The sequence below is a fragment of the Prionailurus bengalensis genome, chromosome B3 (assembly GCF_016509475.1).
Source record: "Prionailurus bengalensis isolate Pbe53 chromosome B3, Fcat_Pben_1.1_paternal_pri, whole genome shotgun sequence".
In the NCBI taxonomy this organism is placed as follows: domain Eukaryota; kingdom Metazoa; phylum Chordata; class Mammalia; order Carnivora; family Felidae; genus Prionailurus; species Prionailurus bengalensis.
In genome coordinates this window covers 4,365,321-4,381,761 of record NC_057355.1, presented here as the reverse complement: position 1 = coordinate 4,381,761, position 16,441 = coordinate 4,365,321, and the positions used below count along the sequence as shown (strand labels likewise).

The 16,441-nt window shown below is 52.9% G+C and overlaps 1 protein-coding gene across 4 annotated transcripts in view; it reads right to left on the bottom strand.

Annotated features, from left to right (window-relative positions):
• Positions 1-16,441, bottom strand: part of FSD2 (fibronectin type III and SPRY domain containing 2) — a 44,531-nt gene that overhangs the window by 9,639 nt on the left and 18,451 nt on the right. For all 4 annotated transcript variants that reach the window (XM_043554652.1, XM_043554655.1, XM_043554654.1 and 1 more), the window contains 9 exons: positions 14,267-14,937; positions 14,038-14,133; positions 11,801-12,031; positions 10,533-10,555; positions 9,431-9,552; positions 6,138-6,293; positions 3,716-3,850; positions 2,847-2,997; positions 697-830 (listed from right to left, as the gene is read on the bottom strand). In XM_043554652.1, the coding sequence (XP_043410587.1) occupies positions 697-830; positions 2,847-2,997; positions 3,716-3,850; positions 6,138-6,293; positions 9,431-9,552; positions 10,533-10,555; positions 11,801-12,031; positions 14,038-14,133; positions 14,267-14,878 (1,660 nt within the window). In that variant the 5' untranslated portion in view covers positions 14,879-14,937. The remainder of the gene's footprint in view (positions 1-696; positions 831-2,846; positions 2,998-3,715; positions 3,851-6,137; positions 6,294-9,430; positions 9,553-10,532; positions 10,556-11,800; positions 12,032-14,037; positions 14,134-14,266; positions 14,938-16,441) is intronic.

Below are 16,441 nucleotides of genomic sequence, written 5' to 3'. Positions count from 1 at the left end.
TCAGCCGGCCTGAGCTGGACTGGCTGTGAGGTGGGGGAGGGGTCACCGGCCCCCGGTGTGCTGTGACAAAGCGCACACCCACAGTGCCAGGAGTGCCAGGAGTGCCAAGCAGTGCCAGGAAAGTGGGTGCATGCAAAGCTTCCGGTGATGTCTCTGCTCATGCAGGGTCTGGACAGGATGTGTGACCGTTGTACGGATGACGGCAAGGGACAAGGGAAAGGCGCTGGACCTAGGGATGCGGGCGCCCGCCGGGGCCAGACAGGGCCTAGGAAGAGGCTGAGCAGCCGGGTCCAAACTGGGCCTGTGGGTGGGAGACGCTTGGGCTGATAGCAGAAACGGGGATGAGCAAAGCCGACAACCCCTGCTGGGAATTTCGTAAAGACATCATCCCGAGGGTGGCGTGCAGCCTGTGTGAGCCACGAGGCGTCTGGGCCACCCAGGTCCAGGGCGACAAGCCACTGGTCTGCCTGAGGGAGCGGAGAAAAACCCTAAGTTCTGATTCTCACTCTGCCGCCAGACTGCTATCTGGCTTGGGCCTTCAGTCCCCCTGTCTGTAAAATGGGACCACAGGGCCCTGATCTCCCCTGAGCCCCTCCCCGGCCTGACTTGGCCCATTTTCCAGAGAAGTCATGCAGTGCTGGTCTGCCGCAGAGTGGCTCCCTGAGGTCCCGGGGAGCGTGTGGCCCAGACACATACCTGTGGTGTAGACGGTCACGGGGTCGCTCCTTGCACTGGGGCCCCCCACGCTGAGGGCTCGCACGTAGATGGTATAGCGCTGCCTGGGCTGCAGCTGCACCAAGGCCTCGCGGGTCGGGATGCCCACGACCGACCTGGGCAAAGAAACGGAGCCACGGTCACGAGGGGAGGGGCCGGGCAGCCAGGCCCCGGCACCGGGCCTCCCTTCCAGAGCTGGGATGTTAAACTCACCCTCGCACCCCCAGCCTCTCACCCACAGCGGCACAGCCGGTGGGTTTCCTCCCGCAGGTCCACTTTCCTCGTTCCCTCGTTACTCCTCGTGTCCGTGGCCCTCCGGCCTCGGGGCTCCCCACCCTGGTGTCCCCGGCACCATGCTCGGCGTCTGTCTCCCGCTCTGCCCCCAGCTGTCTGACAGTTGAGAACCTCTCCGAGGGCAGCGGCTGAGTACCGCCTGCCTCAGCCCAGCGCTGAGCCCGCAGCAGGTACCTCGGCCTGTGCTTATGAACAGACATCTCTAGAAGAGCTGGAAGGGCAGCGCAGAAGCCCACTGGGAACCTAATTTATTGAAATTCTACCGCACACGAGTACAAGCCTGTAATTGCCACTGTCTGTTCCTGCAACTGCTAAAGCCCTTTCAGTCCGGGGGAAAGGAGAAGCTTTTGGGGTGACGCCCGTTTATGGATACAACACCCCCATTACATGAGCCTGGGTGTCCAGGTGATCCCGAAGGCTGCAGCTCCAGGCCAGAGGGGGGCTTTTCACGCATCCGTCCAATGAATATTAACCAAGCCCCTTAGGTTCCAGACACGGGAGAGGGGGGCTCTGGGGAGAACTGAATGTAGTCTCTGCCCTCATAGACCTCATGGTCCAGATGGGTAGAGAGGCCCCCCGCAGGCCAGCGGTGGAGGAAATGCAAGGTGGTAACCGCGACGTGGTCACGGCGGAGATGCCGGAGACGTGAGTTTGGAGCTGAGCTCTCAAGAATGATTTGCAAGTAACCGGATGAAGCAGGGCCAGGAGTCTCCGACACAGAAGCAGCCCGGGGCAGGAAGGAACACGGGAAGCAGGAGGAACTAAACCCGACCGGTGTGGCTGCAGCCAGACAGGGAGGGGAAGCCGGTGTGGCATGAGCTAGAGAAGCAGGAGAGGGGTACGGCCTGGGAAGGAATTTTCTCCTCTTCAAGATGATTAGATCTGGAGAGCAGGTGCTACCCCACGTCACTGACCAGCCTCCCGGTGACCCCCATCATTATGGTCCCAGGTGTCAGGCGCTCCTGAAGTTATCAGCACAAAGCGCAAAGGAAATCTCGATCATCAGGTGGCCAGAACCACTGGACTCCCCTGCCCCACTCCTGAGTGTCGTGGGAGTAAATAACCAAGGTCGGCCCTGATGTGGCCGTGGACACGTGGATTCTACCTGGAACAGAGGGTGCGTGGGATAGACGGCCAGGCTCCAAGCCCAGCCCTGAGCACAGAGGAATCTGTCCTCCCTGACAGGTGACACTAAGCCCGCCTCCTCCATTTCTCCAGAACCAGGCGGGCGCCCTCTGTGCTCCGCCTCTGGGCAGCCCCTGGACGTGGGGGCTGCTCCCGGACTGCCTGGGTCTTGCCTCACTCCCGCCCCGGGGCCACGCCGCTGACCCACTGTCCTCAGAGCTCAGTCCTTCCTACCCATCGGGTCTCATTTGAAAAGTTCACTCCATCCACGGAGGTCCCTACTTCCACCCCAGCCTCCTTCTTACATTTCCTTCTCCTTCAGAGCCCCTTGCATTTTATGTATTTCTTTGTCTTCTTGTTTTCTATTTGCCCCTGCTCGACGGTCAGCTCCGTAGGGAAGGGAATTTGCCTGCCTAGTCTCCCAGAGCCCGGGCCCAGGTCCAGGCCCACAACACTTGTTGAATGAATGAGTGGTAAACCTTCGCTGGACTAGAAAAGCAAACCTGAGGTTTAAACCATTTACTCACGCCTCACGCACCTTCAGTGACCGTGTTCAAGAAACTTCTCATGAAAACCAAGCACCCGAAATTAAGGTTCCAAACGCTGACCTTCTCTCCAGACCCCGTGCATTTCCTGCGCTGTGTCACTGTGTCAGGTGTCATGCCCCGCCCCCCCCCCCCCCCCCCCCCCGCCGCCCCATGACTATGACTTACTCAGTTACTCCCGAGGCTTCAGGACTTTCCGCCTGGGTCAGCTCCACTGTGTACGAGTCCACGGGATTCAGGTTCCCAGACTCCCAGCAAATCAGTGCAGCCTCTTCGCAGCTCCGTATCTCTTTGCTTTTTATAACGGGAGGGGAGGGGGCTAGGTGTGGGACAAAGAGGGGAAGGAATGACCATTCTGCTCCTCTCCAGCCAGTTTGTCCAGAGCACGGCCAACCCAGCACGACCACTGTCTGCCCACAGAAGACATTCGATGCCGTAAAAAGGAAACCAGGTGCAAGAGACTGAGTATTTGCATCCCCCCCCCCCCCGCCAGAATTCGTGTGTTGAAGCCTGTTCCCCAAAGTGGCGGAAGGTGGGGTCTTTGGGAGATGAAGAGGAGGGCGTCTCTCGTCAAAGAGAACCCAAAGAGCCCTGGGCCTCTTTCTGCTGTGTGAGGACAGAGCCGAAACCAAGGCAGATGTCTACGGACCCGGAAGGCTTCACATCAGGCGCTGAATATGCTGGCAGCTTAAAAGGAGGCCCCTTTCAGCTTCCAGAATGGTGAGAATTAAATTTCTGTCATTGATAAGCCACTCGGTCTATGGTGTTCTGTCATGGCCGCCCACACGGACTAAGACACCGGGAACGCCTTTCAGACGTTCCTGGAGCAGAAGGCGGCTGAAAGGTTAAATGACGCTACGATCGTGAGCAGTAATTTTGGGCATTTTGAGACCAACGCTGAGCAAACGTCCCTTCCATCCTAGGAACACTGGTTTGGTGTACTAACAGAGAAAAACGGACAGCTACTCCTGCCCTTCCACATGAAATCAAGTGTCCTGCCACACCTCGAAAGCCGTGACTCCTGTGGCCCCCGTTACCTGTCATGTACATTGCACGCTCACTGGAGGGGCTGCGGCCGGCCCTGTTCTGAGCTGTGACCCAAAATTCATACTGGGTGTTTGGCACAAGATTTCTCACTGAGCAATATGTTTCTTTGACAGTCATTGTAAACTCTGAAAAACAAACAAACAAAAAGACAAGAATTCAACCCTAAAAATAGGTCAAGTGGCTCCGAGTTAGTTGTCGAATCTCCCTGTAGTAGATCACAACACTGGCCATAAATTCCTCCCATCCCTGTATGCGTCCTCTGCAGTATGGCTTACTACTCCTTCAAGAGGTTCATTTTTCCCCGTCATTGATGGGCTGAGCCATGTGACTTGCTTCAGCCAATGAGACAGCAGCAAATATGATGCCAGCAGAGGCCTGGGAAATGCTAGTGCACAGGGGCTTGTCTTCTTGCTGCTGGGAACACCTTCCACTTTCATGTGAACAAGCCCGAGCCAGGGTCCTGGACAATGAGACCCAGTAGACAGAGGCCCCAGCCTTCCCTGCCGTATCCCCACATCTGTAAGTGAGGCCATCCCACACCATCCAGCTCTATGTAGCCAAGCTGGCCCAGACCAGAAGAAAGTCCAGACAACTCACAGAATTATAAGAAATAATAAATGTTTGTCATTTTAAGCCAATAAGTCATGTATATGTGTGCAGAGTAGGGCAGGGTAGGGTGTTGTTACCCAGCAACACCTAACTGATACACCTCTAAACTCCTCAGACTCTTGAAAGGCAGTGATAACTCACTAACCCACCCTCTGATAGTCGTTCCTTTATCACAAAGGGGTCCATTTAAAAGATCTTCATAGAGGGGCACCTGGGTGGCTCAGTTGGTTAGTCCAACTCTTGATTTTGTCTCCGGTCATGATCTCACAGTTCGTGAGTTCAAGCCCCAGGTCGGGCTCTGTACTAACAATTTGGAACCTGCTTCAGAATCTCTCTCTCCTTCTCTCCCTCTGTCCCTCCCCTGCTCATATTCTGTCTCTCAAAATAAATAAATAAACATTTAAAAAAATCTTCATAGAGTGTCATGACACAGCCCAAACACAATGGCTTCTTCTGTGTGTCTGCAGAGAGTGTCAACAGGGCTGATTCATGACACGGACTGTGGTTAATCAGACCTGGCTTCTTGGACCCTGACCAACCTTTTACTTATTTTTTTATTTTCATAATTTTTTTTTTTTAATTTTGAGAGAGAGAGAGCAAGAGAGCACACAAGCAGGGAAGGGGGGTAGAGGGAGAGAGAGAATCCCAGGCAGGCTCCACGTTCAGTGCAGAGTCTGACACAGGTCTCGATCCCACAACCCTGGGATCATGACCTGAGCCGAAATCAGGAGCCAGACACTCAACCGACTGAGCCACCCGGGCACCCCCTTGACCTCCCTTTTACCATCTTCCTCCTTCCCCGTGGTGCCCCCTTTAGTCTTTGTTCAGATAACCCTCATCATCTGCTCACCTTGTTACAACCTCCCTCAGCATCACTTAAACTTACTCTGACTTTTCTCAAGCATTTCCCTTCCTTCTTGGTCCCTGCGCAGAAAATCTGCCCTTACCTTCAGCACACAGACCCTCCCCCTGCCCAGGCTGGTGCAGCAGTGAGCTCCGTGCAGGGAGCATGCAGACCTGCTTCCTGTCCTGCTCTGCCATCCATCACCCGCTGTGTCCCCGTGGACAGCTCATCTCTCTCCGGGTCTCAGTCTCCTTCTGCATGAAGTGGATATCCCCAAGGCCCTCTCTTCCCAACAGGTGAATGGCTTATTTATCATGTGGGGAGGGGGGAGGCAGCTGCCCCCAGCCCTGGCCCCACACCAGCCAGCTCCATTTCTCTGGGAAGGGGATGGGCCCAGAGCTGCCCACGCTGGAGGCTCGGGGACATTCCCAGGAGCTTGCTCGACTTGAGCATGTGGGTCTGATCAGCTGTAGCCCTTTCAGGCTGCAGAGGCCCCATCACCCCTCACGGCGGTCTGCAGGCTAACCCTCCAATTTCTCAGAACACGAGGTTGCTCCGAGAAGGCCCAGCCTGCCCTCACGTGCCCAGCCCACGAGTATCCAGACAGCTCAGCCAGGCCTCCTCAAGGAGGGGCGTCCCCACCCTTCCTGCACACAGTGCCGCCAGGGACTCATCCCATGGACAACTCTGGCCTGAGGGCTATATCTACACTCCAGACACCTTAGCCTGGCCTTGTGGCCCTCCCCAGTGAGGCCCCATCTTGCCTCTCTGCCATGCTCACTTGCCGGCATCCCATGTTCCAGGTAGCTCCCAGATCACGACAGCTCCAAGGAGCTGAATATGTAGATTCATCCCACCTCTGCCCTCCCGATTACTGGGAAAGCAATCGGAACTGCTCCCTGGCCTCTGAGGGCCCTTAGCGGTTCCAGAGCGTGCGTGTGATCTTGGCAGAGTCTCACCTGCTTGGTCCTTCCCAGGCGAGCCGTCATGCACCGGCCGGTAGGACAGCAGATAGCTCTCCACCGTGTCGTCAGAGTACAAACTCCAGCACACGCGGACAGAGGAGCCCGTGGCCGAGTTGGGGGCCTGTGGGTTCATCACTGGAGCAGAAGGAGCTGGAATGAGGAGAAGGGAGAAAACCAAAACTGAGTAAGGAGCCTCCAGGAGAGGCGTGGGATGCAGCGGCCCCTGTTGTAGGACTCCTGGTCCCCCGAGGCATCCGTGGGCTTTGCCCAGACTGGACAAGGTCAGGAAGGCCACACCTCCTAATGGCCAGCCTGCAGGTGACAACCAGCATGTCCATTCCTGCTTTGACAAACCCACGCGAGCTGGGGGAGGAGGGGTCAGTGATAGGGACTCGGGCTGGGGGGCGTGTGCAAGACCTGCTATAGGCATGGGTCCTCTGACCCCTTCCACGCCTTCCGGAGAGACGAGGCAGCCGGGACCACAGCAGTGCCGCCCACAGGCCCCGGAGGGAACAAAGGAGAGAAGAAGCTTCACGGGGAAAGCTCGCTCTGCTTTCACTGGTGGAACCGTCCACCAGCCATGTCTTCATTATAAGGGGAGAAGACTGGGTTGGGCCAAATGTGCTCCTGAGAACCATCTTGAGAATCCACCTACTGAGTTAATTCTCTTTTTTTTTTTTTTACGTTTTTTTTAATGTTTATTTATTTTCGAGAGAGAGAGAGTGAGTGAGACAGAGTGTGAGTGGGGGAAGGGCAGAGACACACACACACACACACGCACACACACACACACACACACAGAATCCGAAGCAGGCTCCAGGCTCTGAGCTGTCCGCGCAGAGCCCAATGCAGGACTCAAACTCACGAACTGTGAGATCATGACCTGAGCCAAAGTCTGAGGCTTAACTGACTGAGCCTCCCAGGCACCCCGAGTTAATTCCTTTATCTCTGTAGGTTAATACTTCAGCCTCCCCAGACTCACACACAACCGAGAAACCCTCCTTGTCTCTCCTCTACGGACTCTTCTCCCGCGGCAGCGCCTGCCCGCAACCCAGACTTTACGGAACAACCTTGGCTTCCGATTTTGACATTGCTCCGTCCAGGTAAGAAAGAGCACAACTAAACTTGAAGGTGTTTCCTAGCTGCAGCTCAGCCTTTCCTCTCTGGCCAGGACCTGGAAGGTCCTAACGGGACAAAGGAGAGGAGGAAGAGAAAGAACCTAACGACGAAATCCAGGATGTACAGAGGGTGCCCGTCTATACCCTCAAGGAACAGCCCCGTAGCAAGAAGGGTGGGAGCTGCGGTGAGAAGAGGGGTGGCCCTGGGCTTGGCAGCCCACCGGGAGGCTCCAGGTGATGGTCTGCTCAAGACCTGGACCTGGGGTGGGGGGGCGGTGAAGAGAAGTGTAAGCATCTCTCAAGCACCGACTTGGGTGATCATGCCTTTCCTTCCAAATACCTGGGCCTGGTTATCTGGGCAGCACCATCCCTTAGAAGGGGAAGGATCGGGGCGCCTGGGTGGCGCAGTCGGTTAAGCGTCCGAGTTCAGCCAGGTCACGATCTCACGGTCTGTGAGTTCGAGCCCCGCGTCAGGCTCTGGGCTGATGGCTCAGAGCCTGGAGCCCGTTTCCATTCTGTGTCTCCCTCTCTCTCTGCCCCTCCCCCGTTCATGCTCTGTCTCTCTCTCTGTCCCAAAAATAAATAAATGTTGAAAAAAAAAATTTAGAAGGGGAAGGATCATCCAATGGACATCGAAGTTCAGTGAGATCACTCTGTGAATCATGAGTCTAAGAGTGGCCTCCAAGGTTTCTAATTGAGGACATCCATTACAGTGTGGTTTCTGGTGGTGAAAAACCTAGAAACATCCCAGCAGCCAGTCCAGTTGAGAATCAAGTAAACAAACTAAGGTATATACCCATTAAAATGATGTTACAGAAGGATTTACAGTACAAGAAATATTAATCAAAATTTTGATTAAAAAGCAGGTTACAAAACAGAATAAATTCCCTCTTTCAAAAAAATCTGTATAAAGGAAAAATCTAAAATGATACATACAACATTTTTACAATGTAGTTGGGTGTTGATGAGGAAATGGTGAGCAGTCAACAACAAAAAAGCTGAATTCCAGTATTATTCTTAGAAATAAGTAATCACAGTAGGGGCACCTGGGTGGCTCAGTCGGTTGAACATTGGGCTCTTGATTTCGGCTCAGGTCATGAGCTCACAGTTTATGAGTTTGAGCCCAGCATCAGGCTCTGCACTGATAGTGTGGGGCCTCCTTGGGATTCTTTCTCTCCTTCTCTCTCTGCTCCTCCCCTGCTTGAGCGTGCGCTCTCTCTCTCTCCCTCAAAATAAATATATAAACTTAAAAAATTAATACATTTAAAAAAAATAAGCAATCACAAGAATATTTTTCAAGTTTATTAGTTTATTTTGAGAGAGAGAGAGTGAGCAGGGCAGGGGCAGAGAGAGAGGGAGAGAGAGAATCCCAAGCAGGCTCCACACTGTCAGCACAGAGCCCAACACGGGGCTTGAACTCATGAACCACAAGATCACGCATGACCTGACCTGAAACCAAGTGACCTGGATGCTTAACTGACTGAGCCACTGAGGCGCCCCCACAATAATATTTTAAGAGCTACCTGGTACCACGTGACATGCTCTGCATGCATTGCCTCGTGCAATTCCCACCATATCCCCATGAGGCATTATGTGGACAAGGAAACCAAGACTCAGAGAAGTTAGGTAAGTTGTCCAGAGTCACACAGCTAGGAAGTGGAAGGGCTGGGATTCTTACCAGCTCCATAGGATCCCAAAGCTCATCTCTTAGCCACTGTGCTAAGTAAATAAGTACTCGGGCTACTTGCCAGGAGTAACTCAGGCGGGAGAACAGGGGTTTATGAATCTGGGCAGGCTATGAATAAAAAATATTTCAAGGTTGCCCAGTGCCAGATGTTGGCTCCCTGGAAAGTGAGGGTGGGCACTTCCCCCCCGGTGGGAGGGGTCTCCACCTCTGTTCTCACCATTGCAAGCTATGAAGACATGAGATTAGAGCAAAAAAAAAAAAAAAAAGAAAGAAAAGAAAAGAAAAGAAGAAAAGAAAAGAAAGAAAAGGAAAGGAAAGGAAAAGAAAAGAAAAGAAAAGAAAAGAAAAGAAAAGAAAAGAAAAGAAAAGAAAAAACCTGTTTCTAAATATTTATGGGGTTTTTTTTAGCCATCAAAATTTCTAACTCAAAGCTCAGGGACCTGGAACTTTCTATGAAGTATGCACACAGGCGAAATATGCACCTGGGATGGTGTTAATGGAGCCCATTAGCTGCTCCACATCAGAGAAGTCCAAGGTCTGGTCTTCAAAGTCAGGCTGCGCAGAGATTTCCACGTCTGTTTCTGTATTCAAGAATTTTCCCAGTCTGTTGGTATAAAAAGCCATGCTCACAAGAACGAAGGGACATGCTCCTTAGGGTGTGTGTCTACAGTGCTGGGTCACCGGTAATAAACGCGAAGGGCCTCTTTGCTGAAGTTTTATTTCTTTGACATGCTGCTGGCTGCTGGCTGCCATCTGCTTTAGTGACTGACCCAGGGGGTCCCCAGTGGGGATGGAGGAATTGGTTTGTGCCTTAGAGGGGAGGGGTAGGGGTGGGCCATTTGGGGGGCAAGTGCCTCAACAGCTCCAGATCTACACCCTCTGGAAGACCTCTCTGGTGCTGACCCGGAAGCTGCCATCCCCCCGCTGCCCCAGGCCCCGACACGCACAGACTCTGGGGTTTCTTCTCCATGGGGCCGAGCGTACTCAACCCGCTGACGGTAGACTGGGGCTACGAGTTTTCTTGTACCTGCTTCCTGGCAGTCATAGGGTTTGCAGGTGGCAGGGGCGGACTCTGAAACCAGGTCTGTCTTTTGCTTCTTACCCCTTATGTCATCAAGCTTCAATGTTCATGTGGCTTTACGGACACTGTCTCGTTTAATTCCCGTAAAACTATCCCTGTCTGTAGATAAGGAAGGTGAGTCCTAGACTGGTTCGACTTGCCCAAGGTCATGGGGGTAACGGGATTTGAACTCCTGTCTGACTCTACAACGTGTGTGCTTTCTGCAGTACACAGTCTGGGTCCTGGCACAGCTCGGGGATGGGGGAGGCACTGGACCCTGGCTCCTCCTGGTGAAAGGAGGGGCTGACGGGGTGACCTGGCCACAGGCTTGCTGGCTGGGCCGTCTGAGATTTGGTACTAGCGGGTCCTAGTGACCATCGTCCCCCCGAAGCCAGCGCTGTTGGGTTGCAGGGGCAGACATGAAAACTGTAACTGGGAGCATCTTCCCAAGGGGAGCTGAGTCTGTCTGTATCTAGAGGAGCAAGAGACGGGAAAGAAGATGTGCGTCAGAACGAAAGCATTACCTGTCAGCCATAGCCACAGCATCCTAAAAAGGAGGAGGGGAAGGAGAAAATACTCAGTTGACTTCGAAAATAAATTTATTTTTCAAACTATATAGTGATATAAGCACATTTTAAAACTTGGAAACTAGGGGGGAAAAAAGTAACAGCCATATCCCCCACTAACAAAACCACTCTCGGGCTGCCTGTGGGTCTCTTCCGGACGACTGCGTCCCCCCAGGGACGTTATGGAAGCACCCCCGCGTCACAAATGGTCTTTCGGCCCACCAGTTTGAAAGACGGCAGAACCGTTCACGGAATGGAAGTTCCATCGTTTACTTAACCATTCCTCTGTTGAGGGACATTTTGGTTGCTTCTAATTTTTCGTCATCACAAATAACAGTGAGAAGAACATTCTCACACGTATCAGTTTCTCCACATTCGGGGTTATGTCTCTGGGATACAGCGATGTTGCGGGACCAGTGGTTCAGAAGGTCTGAGTATTGAAGGCTCTAATGGTGTCTGCACACTTGCTTTCCAGCTTGTCACGGGTCCCTTGCCCCAAGCGCGGCAGGAAGGAAGCGCTGTTGGGCTTTGAGGGACCACTATGGGCAGGGTCAGTGTGGAAGCCATATTTGGCAACGGGGCAGCTCCAGGGGCTGAAGGCCCCTCCCTCACATCCTGGACGCCACAACCGCGCCATATTCCTGTGGGACATTGTGAAGAAAGAGGACCTCAGCTCTGACTGAGATTGAAATTCCCACATCCCGGCAGCATGGGGCCTTGAGGTCAGATTTAATTGGATTTCAAGAAAATTAAGAAATGATTTTTTTTTTTTTGCATGTTTGACTTTACAAAGATTTAAAATTGGTGCCCTGGTAACTGGAGAGTTGGACGTGCCTTTTTAGCCTGGATTGCCTCCTCCTCAGAGCTCTAAGAGGCCATCTGAGGTGACCAGAAAACTCTCAGAGCGCTGATGTTGCTCAGCTCCCTGGCGAGGGGACAGGTCTCTGGGACAGAGGAACGAAGGCTGGTGTTGTCTGAGTAATGGTGGAGGGAAGGCGTCAGCCATGCGTGAGTCTGCTCGGCCACTCATGGCGGAGCGCACAGAGACACGGGTGACCACCTCATCCAGGAACAAAATGGATGTTCGTGAACATCCAGGAACCAAATGGATGCTGGCCCACAGAGGTCAACTGCAACACCTCCAGACAGAGAGGGGACAATCTAACCTACCCCCGCCATACTGTCACTTCGGTTCATGATCTCATTTCACCTCATGACTGACTGACCTTTATGAAGTCGACCTTCTCTTCGTGACACATCTCCTCTATGGTTTCCATGAGTTCCTTGCAGGTATCCAGGTTTTCCCCACAGCTGACCAGTTGTCCATACAAGGCTTCCAACTTCGCTTTCTTTTTCTCTCCGAGAGCTTGTATTTTTTCTTCATATTTTTGAGCAAGTGTTTCCAAAATCTCATTGAAATGTGACTCAAAATTTTGTTCCTGTCTTCCAAAGTTCTCCTGCAAGACGGTTGACCTCAGCTGTTATTTTAGCGAACATGGTGTGTTGAATACAGAGTCATTTGAGGCATGAAAGTATACCTACCCAGAGATGTTTTAGTCACCCCACCCTTTTCTTATCATCGCTTGCCAGGATTCTGGGGTGGGTACAGCGGGAGCTCTATGGCTAGAGCCCCTGGGATAATCTTTTTTTTTTTTTTTTTTTTTTTAAGTGGGCTTCACACCCAGCCATGGAGCCCAACGCAGAGCCCAACACAGGGCTTTGAACTCACAACCCTGAGATCAAGACCTGAGCTGAGATCAAGAGTCAGACGCTTAACCAACTGAGCCACCCAGGCACCCGAGCCCCTGGGATAACCTTAACGAGAAGCACTGCCTTCACTCCTGGCAGCACTTTGCAATCCTCCCTCCCCTCCCCCCACCCCGTCCCCGGCCCCACGCCACCTCCGTCGTGGCCACCTCCCAGGAAGATGGTCAGAGATGAGTCAACCTGCCACCGTATCCCTGGACTGCAGACATCCACGGAGACGTCTGTCCTGGGCAAGCCCTACCTAGCCTTCCCTCCTGAGCCAGCATCTCACGACACTCACCTCCACCTCCTGATGCCTGCATCCTACAAACGCCAGGATCACACAGATCCTCACATCAACTAAGAGAAAGGTGAAGGGGGAAGGGGAGGGGGGAGGGGAGTGGGGGCCGTGGCCAGATGGTCCCGCCCAATAGATGAGAAAACGTAGGGAGGCAGAGGGAGCCACGTGACAGTACTTAATCCAGGGGCACCGGGGATGAGTAATGTTAATTAAATCCTGTCGACTACTGGTCCTCTTAGATTCGAAGCCTGGGAAAGCTTCGTGGGTTGTGACTGATGTCACCCTCTCCAGGTAACGGAGACATTTCCAAAGCAGAGGCTCTCTTGATGACTCAGGGAGTATTTGCTGAACATCTTCTACGTGTCCGAGACTTGCTCAGAATGGCAGCAGAGACGGAAAGGCAGTGGGGACTCCCCAGTGCTGGTGTAAAAGGGAAAGTCAGAGTCCTCACCGAGGGTCAGGGTGCTTTGACCTGAGATGAGCAGGCAGAGTGTAAAGAGTTTTGTCCGGGTGGCTGTACCTCTGTCCCTCGTTCCGTCCCTGTGCCCTGCAGACGGGATTAGTGCAAAGTCCTCCCTCTTAAGACTGGGGATGAAGTTGGGGCGCCTGGGTGACGCAGTCGGTTAAGCGTCCGACTTCAGCCAGGTCACGATCTCGCGGTCCGTGAGTTCGAGCCCCGCGTCAGGCTCTGGGCTGATGGCTCGGAGCCTGGAGCCTGTTTCCGATTCTGTGTCTCCCTCTCTCTCTGCCCCTCCCCCGTTCATGCTCTGTCTCTCTCTGTCCCAAAAATAAATAAACGTTGAAAAAAAAATTAAAAAAAAAAAAAAAGACTGGGGATGAAGAAGTTCCAGCTTCCCGGGACAGGGGCCTGGGGCTTAGCTAATTCATACGAGGTGTTCCTGGAGATACGAGGCTGTATTAATAGAGGTAGAGCACCCACAGGCAGAGAAGGCAGGTGCAAAGTCCTGGTCCTTAGCCTCATCTGGACGGGGAGGCTGAGTGCAGGCATCACAGCAGTGTACGACATGCTACTCGGTACACCCAGGGGACTGTGACGGGTTTGGTGACAGGCACAGAAGCGTATTAATCTTACGAGCAACATAACAGCTGGGGAAAATAATCAGGAAGGGCGGGTGTCTTGCAATGCCTCGTCAAGGCTGGGCCATGCGGGAGCCCCACCCTTGCAGCAGGACCGAGGATAGAAAGACAGAGGAGACCCTGCCTCCCCAGGAGAGCTTCCGGTTCAGCAGGGGATGAGGACAGGTAGTTTCCACCAGGTAGATGCCCAAGGTCCCCTGGGAGGGCAGGGGAAAGGGCGAGGAGCGGGCAGTTTTCTAACCCACACCAGTCACAGCTGCTGACCCAGCCGTGGCGGAAGCCCCGTGTGTCTGAGGGCGTCACCGCGCCTGCTCTTACCTCCACGGTGATGAAAACCTCCTCCAAGTGATTTGCAAAATTCTCCATCTCGATAATCTGCTTTTCCAGTTTGAACATGTTTTTGTGAATTTCGTCCTAGCAAACAGAGGATCCCAAGGAGACATTAATGCTCTTTGCTCTCTTCCGTAGGAGGCGCTTTAAATTCATTCCCTGCCCGCCTACTGGAGACACAAACGCACTGTCAGGGGAACTAAGGAGTCCCGTTTACCTTGGCGCTTTCCAGGGCCTTGCTGAGGGGGGTCACCTCATGCTCTCCGTGCGCATCCGAAACCTCGCGCGCCCTTACCGGGGCTTTGCAAGTGACACAGAAGACCAGGGCGGCTTCGTCCTCGTCCTCCTCCTCGGGGATGACGTAGCACTCGTACTCCTCGCTGGCCCGGCCGTGCGCGTACCTGTAGGCTTCCCGCAGGTCCCGGCCGGCCGCGCCCCAGCCCAAGCAGCCCGGGTCCTCGGCCTCGGCGCCCAGCCGCCAGTCCCTCTGCGCCCCGGCCGCGGGCAGGTGCAGCCGGGGTTCCGAGACCTCCACGCGCGGCGCGCTTCCATGCACGAGCTCCGCGCCCCACTCGCCACCACCTCCAAGCGCGTACAAATCCACAAGCTCCTGCACCTCCTCCTCCAGGTCGCTCTGGGCCTTACCTGGGGCCGCCCCCCCGGGCTCGCTGGTCATTTCGACGGGGACTTGTCTTCCCGTCCGCGTGTGTTCTTCTGGGAAGAGCCGCAGCCGGCCTTCGGAGTCATACAGATCCGTGGGACAGAAGTGGAAGTCTCCGGGAGCCGGGGACCTGTGCACCTCGGGCGCCCCCCCAGCCTCCCCGTCCATCGCGCCTCTGCACCCACAGAGTTCCTCGCACGCGCGCCTCCTAGTGGGTGTCCTGGGTCCTAGAACACAGAAAGAGGAGGAAACACTGTTTCTGAGAAGGCCATCCCAGCAATTGGTCACTAGATTGGGCTCGACTCATTCACAATTTAAAAAAAAAATCATCTGAGCAGCTCAGCCGTGGTTTTACTTTGAACCATCTGCAAAGAGAGGTTTGCTTTCTCCAGGAAGGAGGCTTTCTCAGCTTAAAGGAGACCAGAAATAAAGAAATGCCAATAGGTTTCACCCACACAAGACTCCTCACGGTTAAAACAGAGGCAAAATCATGGGAAGCGTCACAGGCAATTATTATCAGACAAGTTGTATAAATGGATTGAAAAAAATTAAGATCTCAATAAATTAGCGTGCGAGGACAATTCACAAAATAATCACTTGTGCAAAAACATTTGGGAAATGGCTCATCCTTATGAGTCACAGAGAACAAATAAGATGCCATTTTGCCTTCCCAGTAGGCAAATATTTAGAAATATAAGAACGAGACCCAAGGCTGGGGAAGGGTACAGAGAAGTCAGTACTCTCACATGCTGTGGGTTTGAATGTACACCAGCACAGCAAACTGTGCGATGTGGATCAGGAGCCTTAAAAATGTTCACACTCTTTAAGCTAATAATCCTCATCAGCACCCTGAAGGAAAATATCAAATACAGGGGCAAAAATATTTCTATATAAAAATATCCATCACAAAATATTCTATTTTATTTTTTTAAAATTTTAAATGTTTACTTATTTTTGGGAGAGAGAGAGCGAGTGAGCGAGCACCTGAGTGGGGGAGGGACAGAGAGTGAGGGAGACACAGAATCCGAAGCAGGCTCCAGGCTCTGAGCTGTCAGCACACAGCCCAATGCCGGGCTTGAACTCATGAACTGAGAGATCATGACCTGAGCCGAAGTCCATGCTTAATTGACTGAACCACCCGTGTACTCCACAAAATATTTTATGACCGAAAAAAATAATTGTAAACCCCTAATGATTAGGAGAAGAGTTAAGTAAGCTAGGTTATGTATACTCTCCAGAATATAATGCAAACTTTAAAATGTTAGGGAGAGCAAATGATTACTTGGAAGAAGACTTACAATATGATACTAAGTAAAATAAACAGAATATTCATTATATACAGACTGTGATATTTATCATTTAGTGGAGGTATGTAAAATCTAGAGAGAAATAATAATGGTCGAAGTAGTAAATACAATATTAGTAGCAGCTACGACTTACTGAGCACTTACTATGCGCCTTTTCTGTGGTTGGCAATTTATATACATACCCCTGTGTGTTAGGCACTGCTATTATCCTCATTTTACCGATGAGGAAACTGGCTCAGAGAGGGTATCTTGTGCAAGGTCATATGGTTAGTAAGTTGTTGAACTGGGATTTGAACCCTAGTCTGTGTGGCGGCCGTGAGACAGTGCCTGACACGTGTCCAACTCTAGGGGAGCTCAGTTGACCAGATGTTTCGGCTGCACTCTTCAATCCATCATCACAGTTGCATGGAGGACACATCTCCCG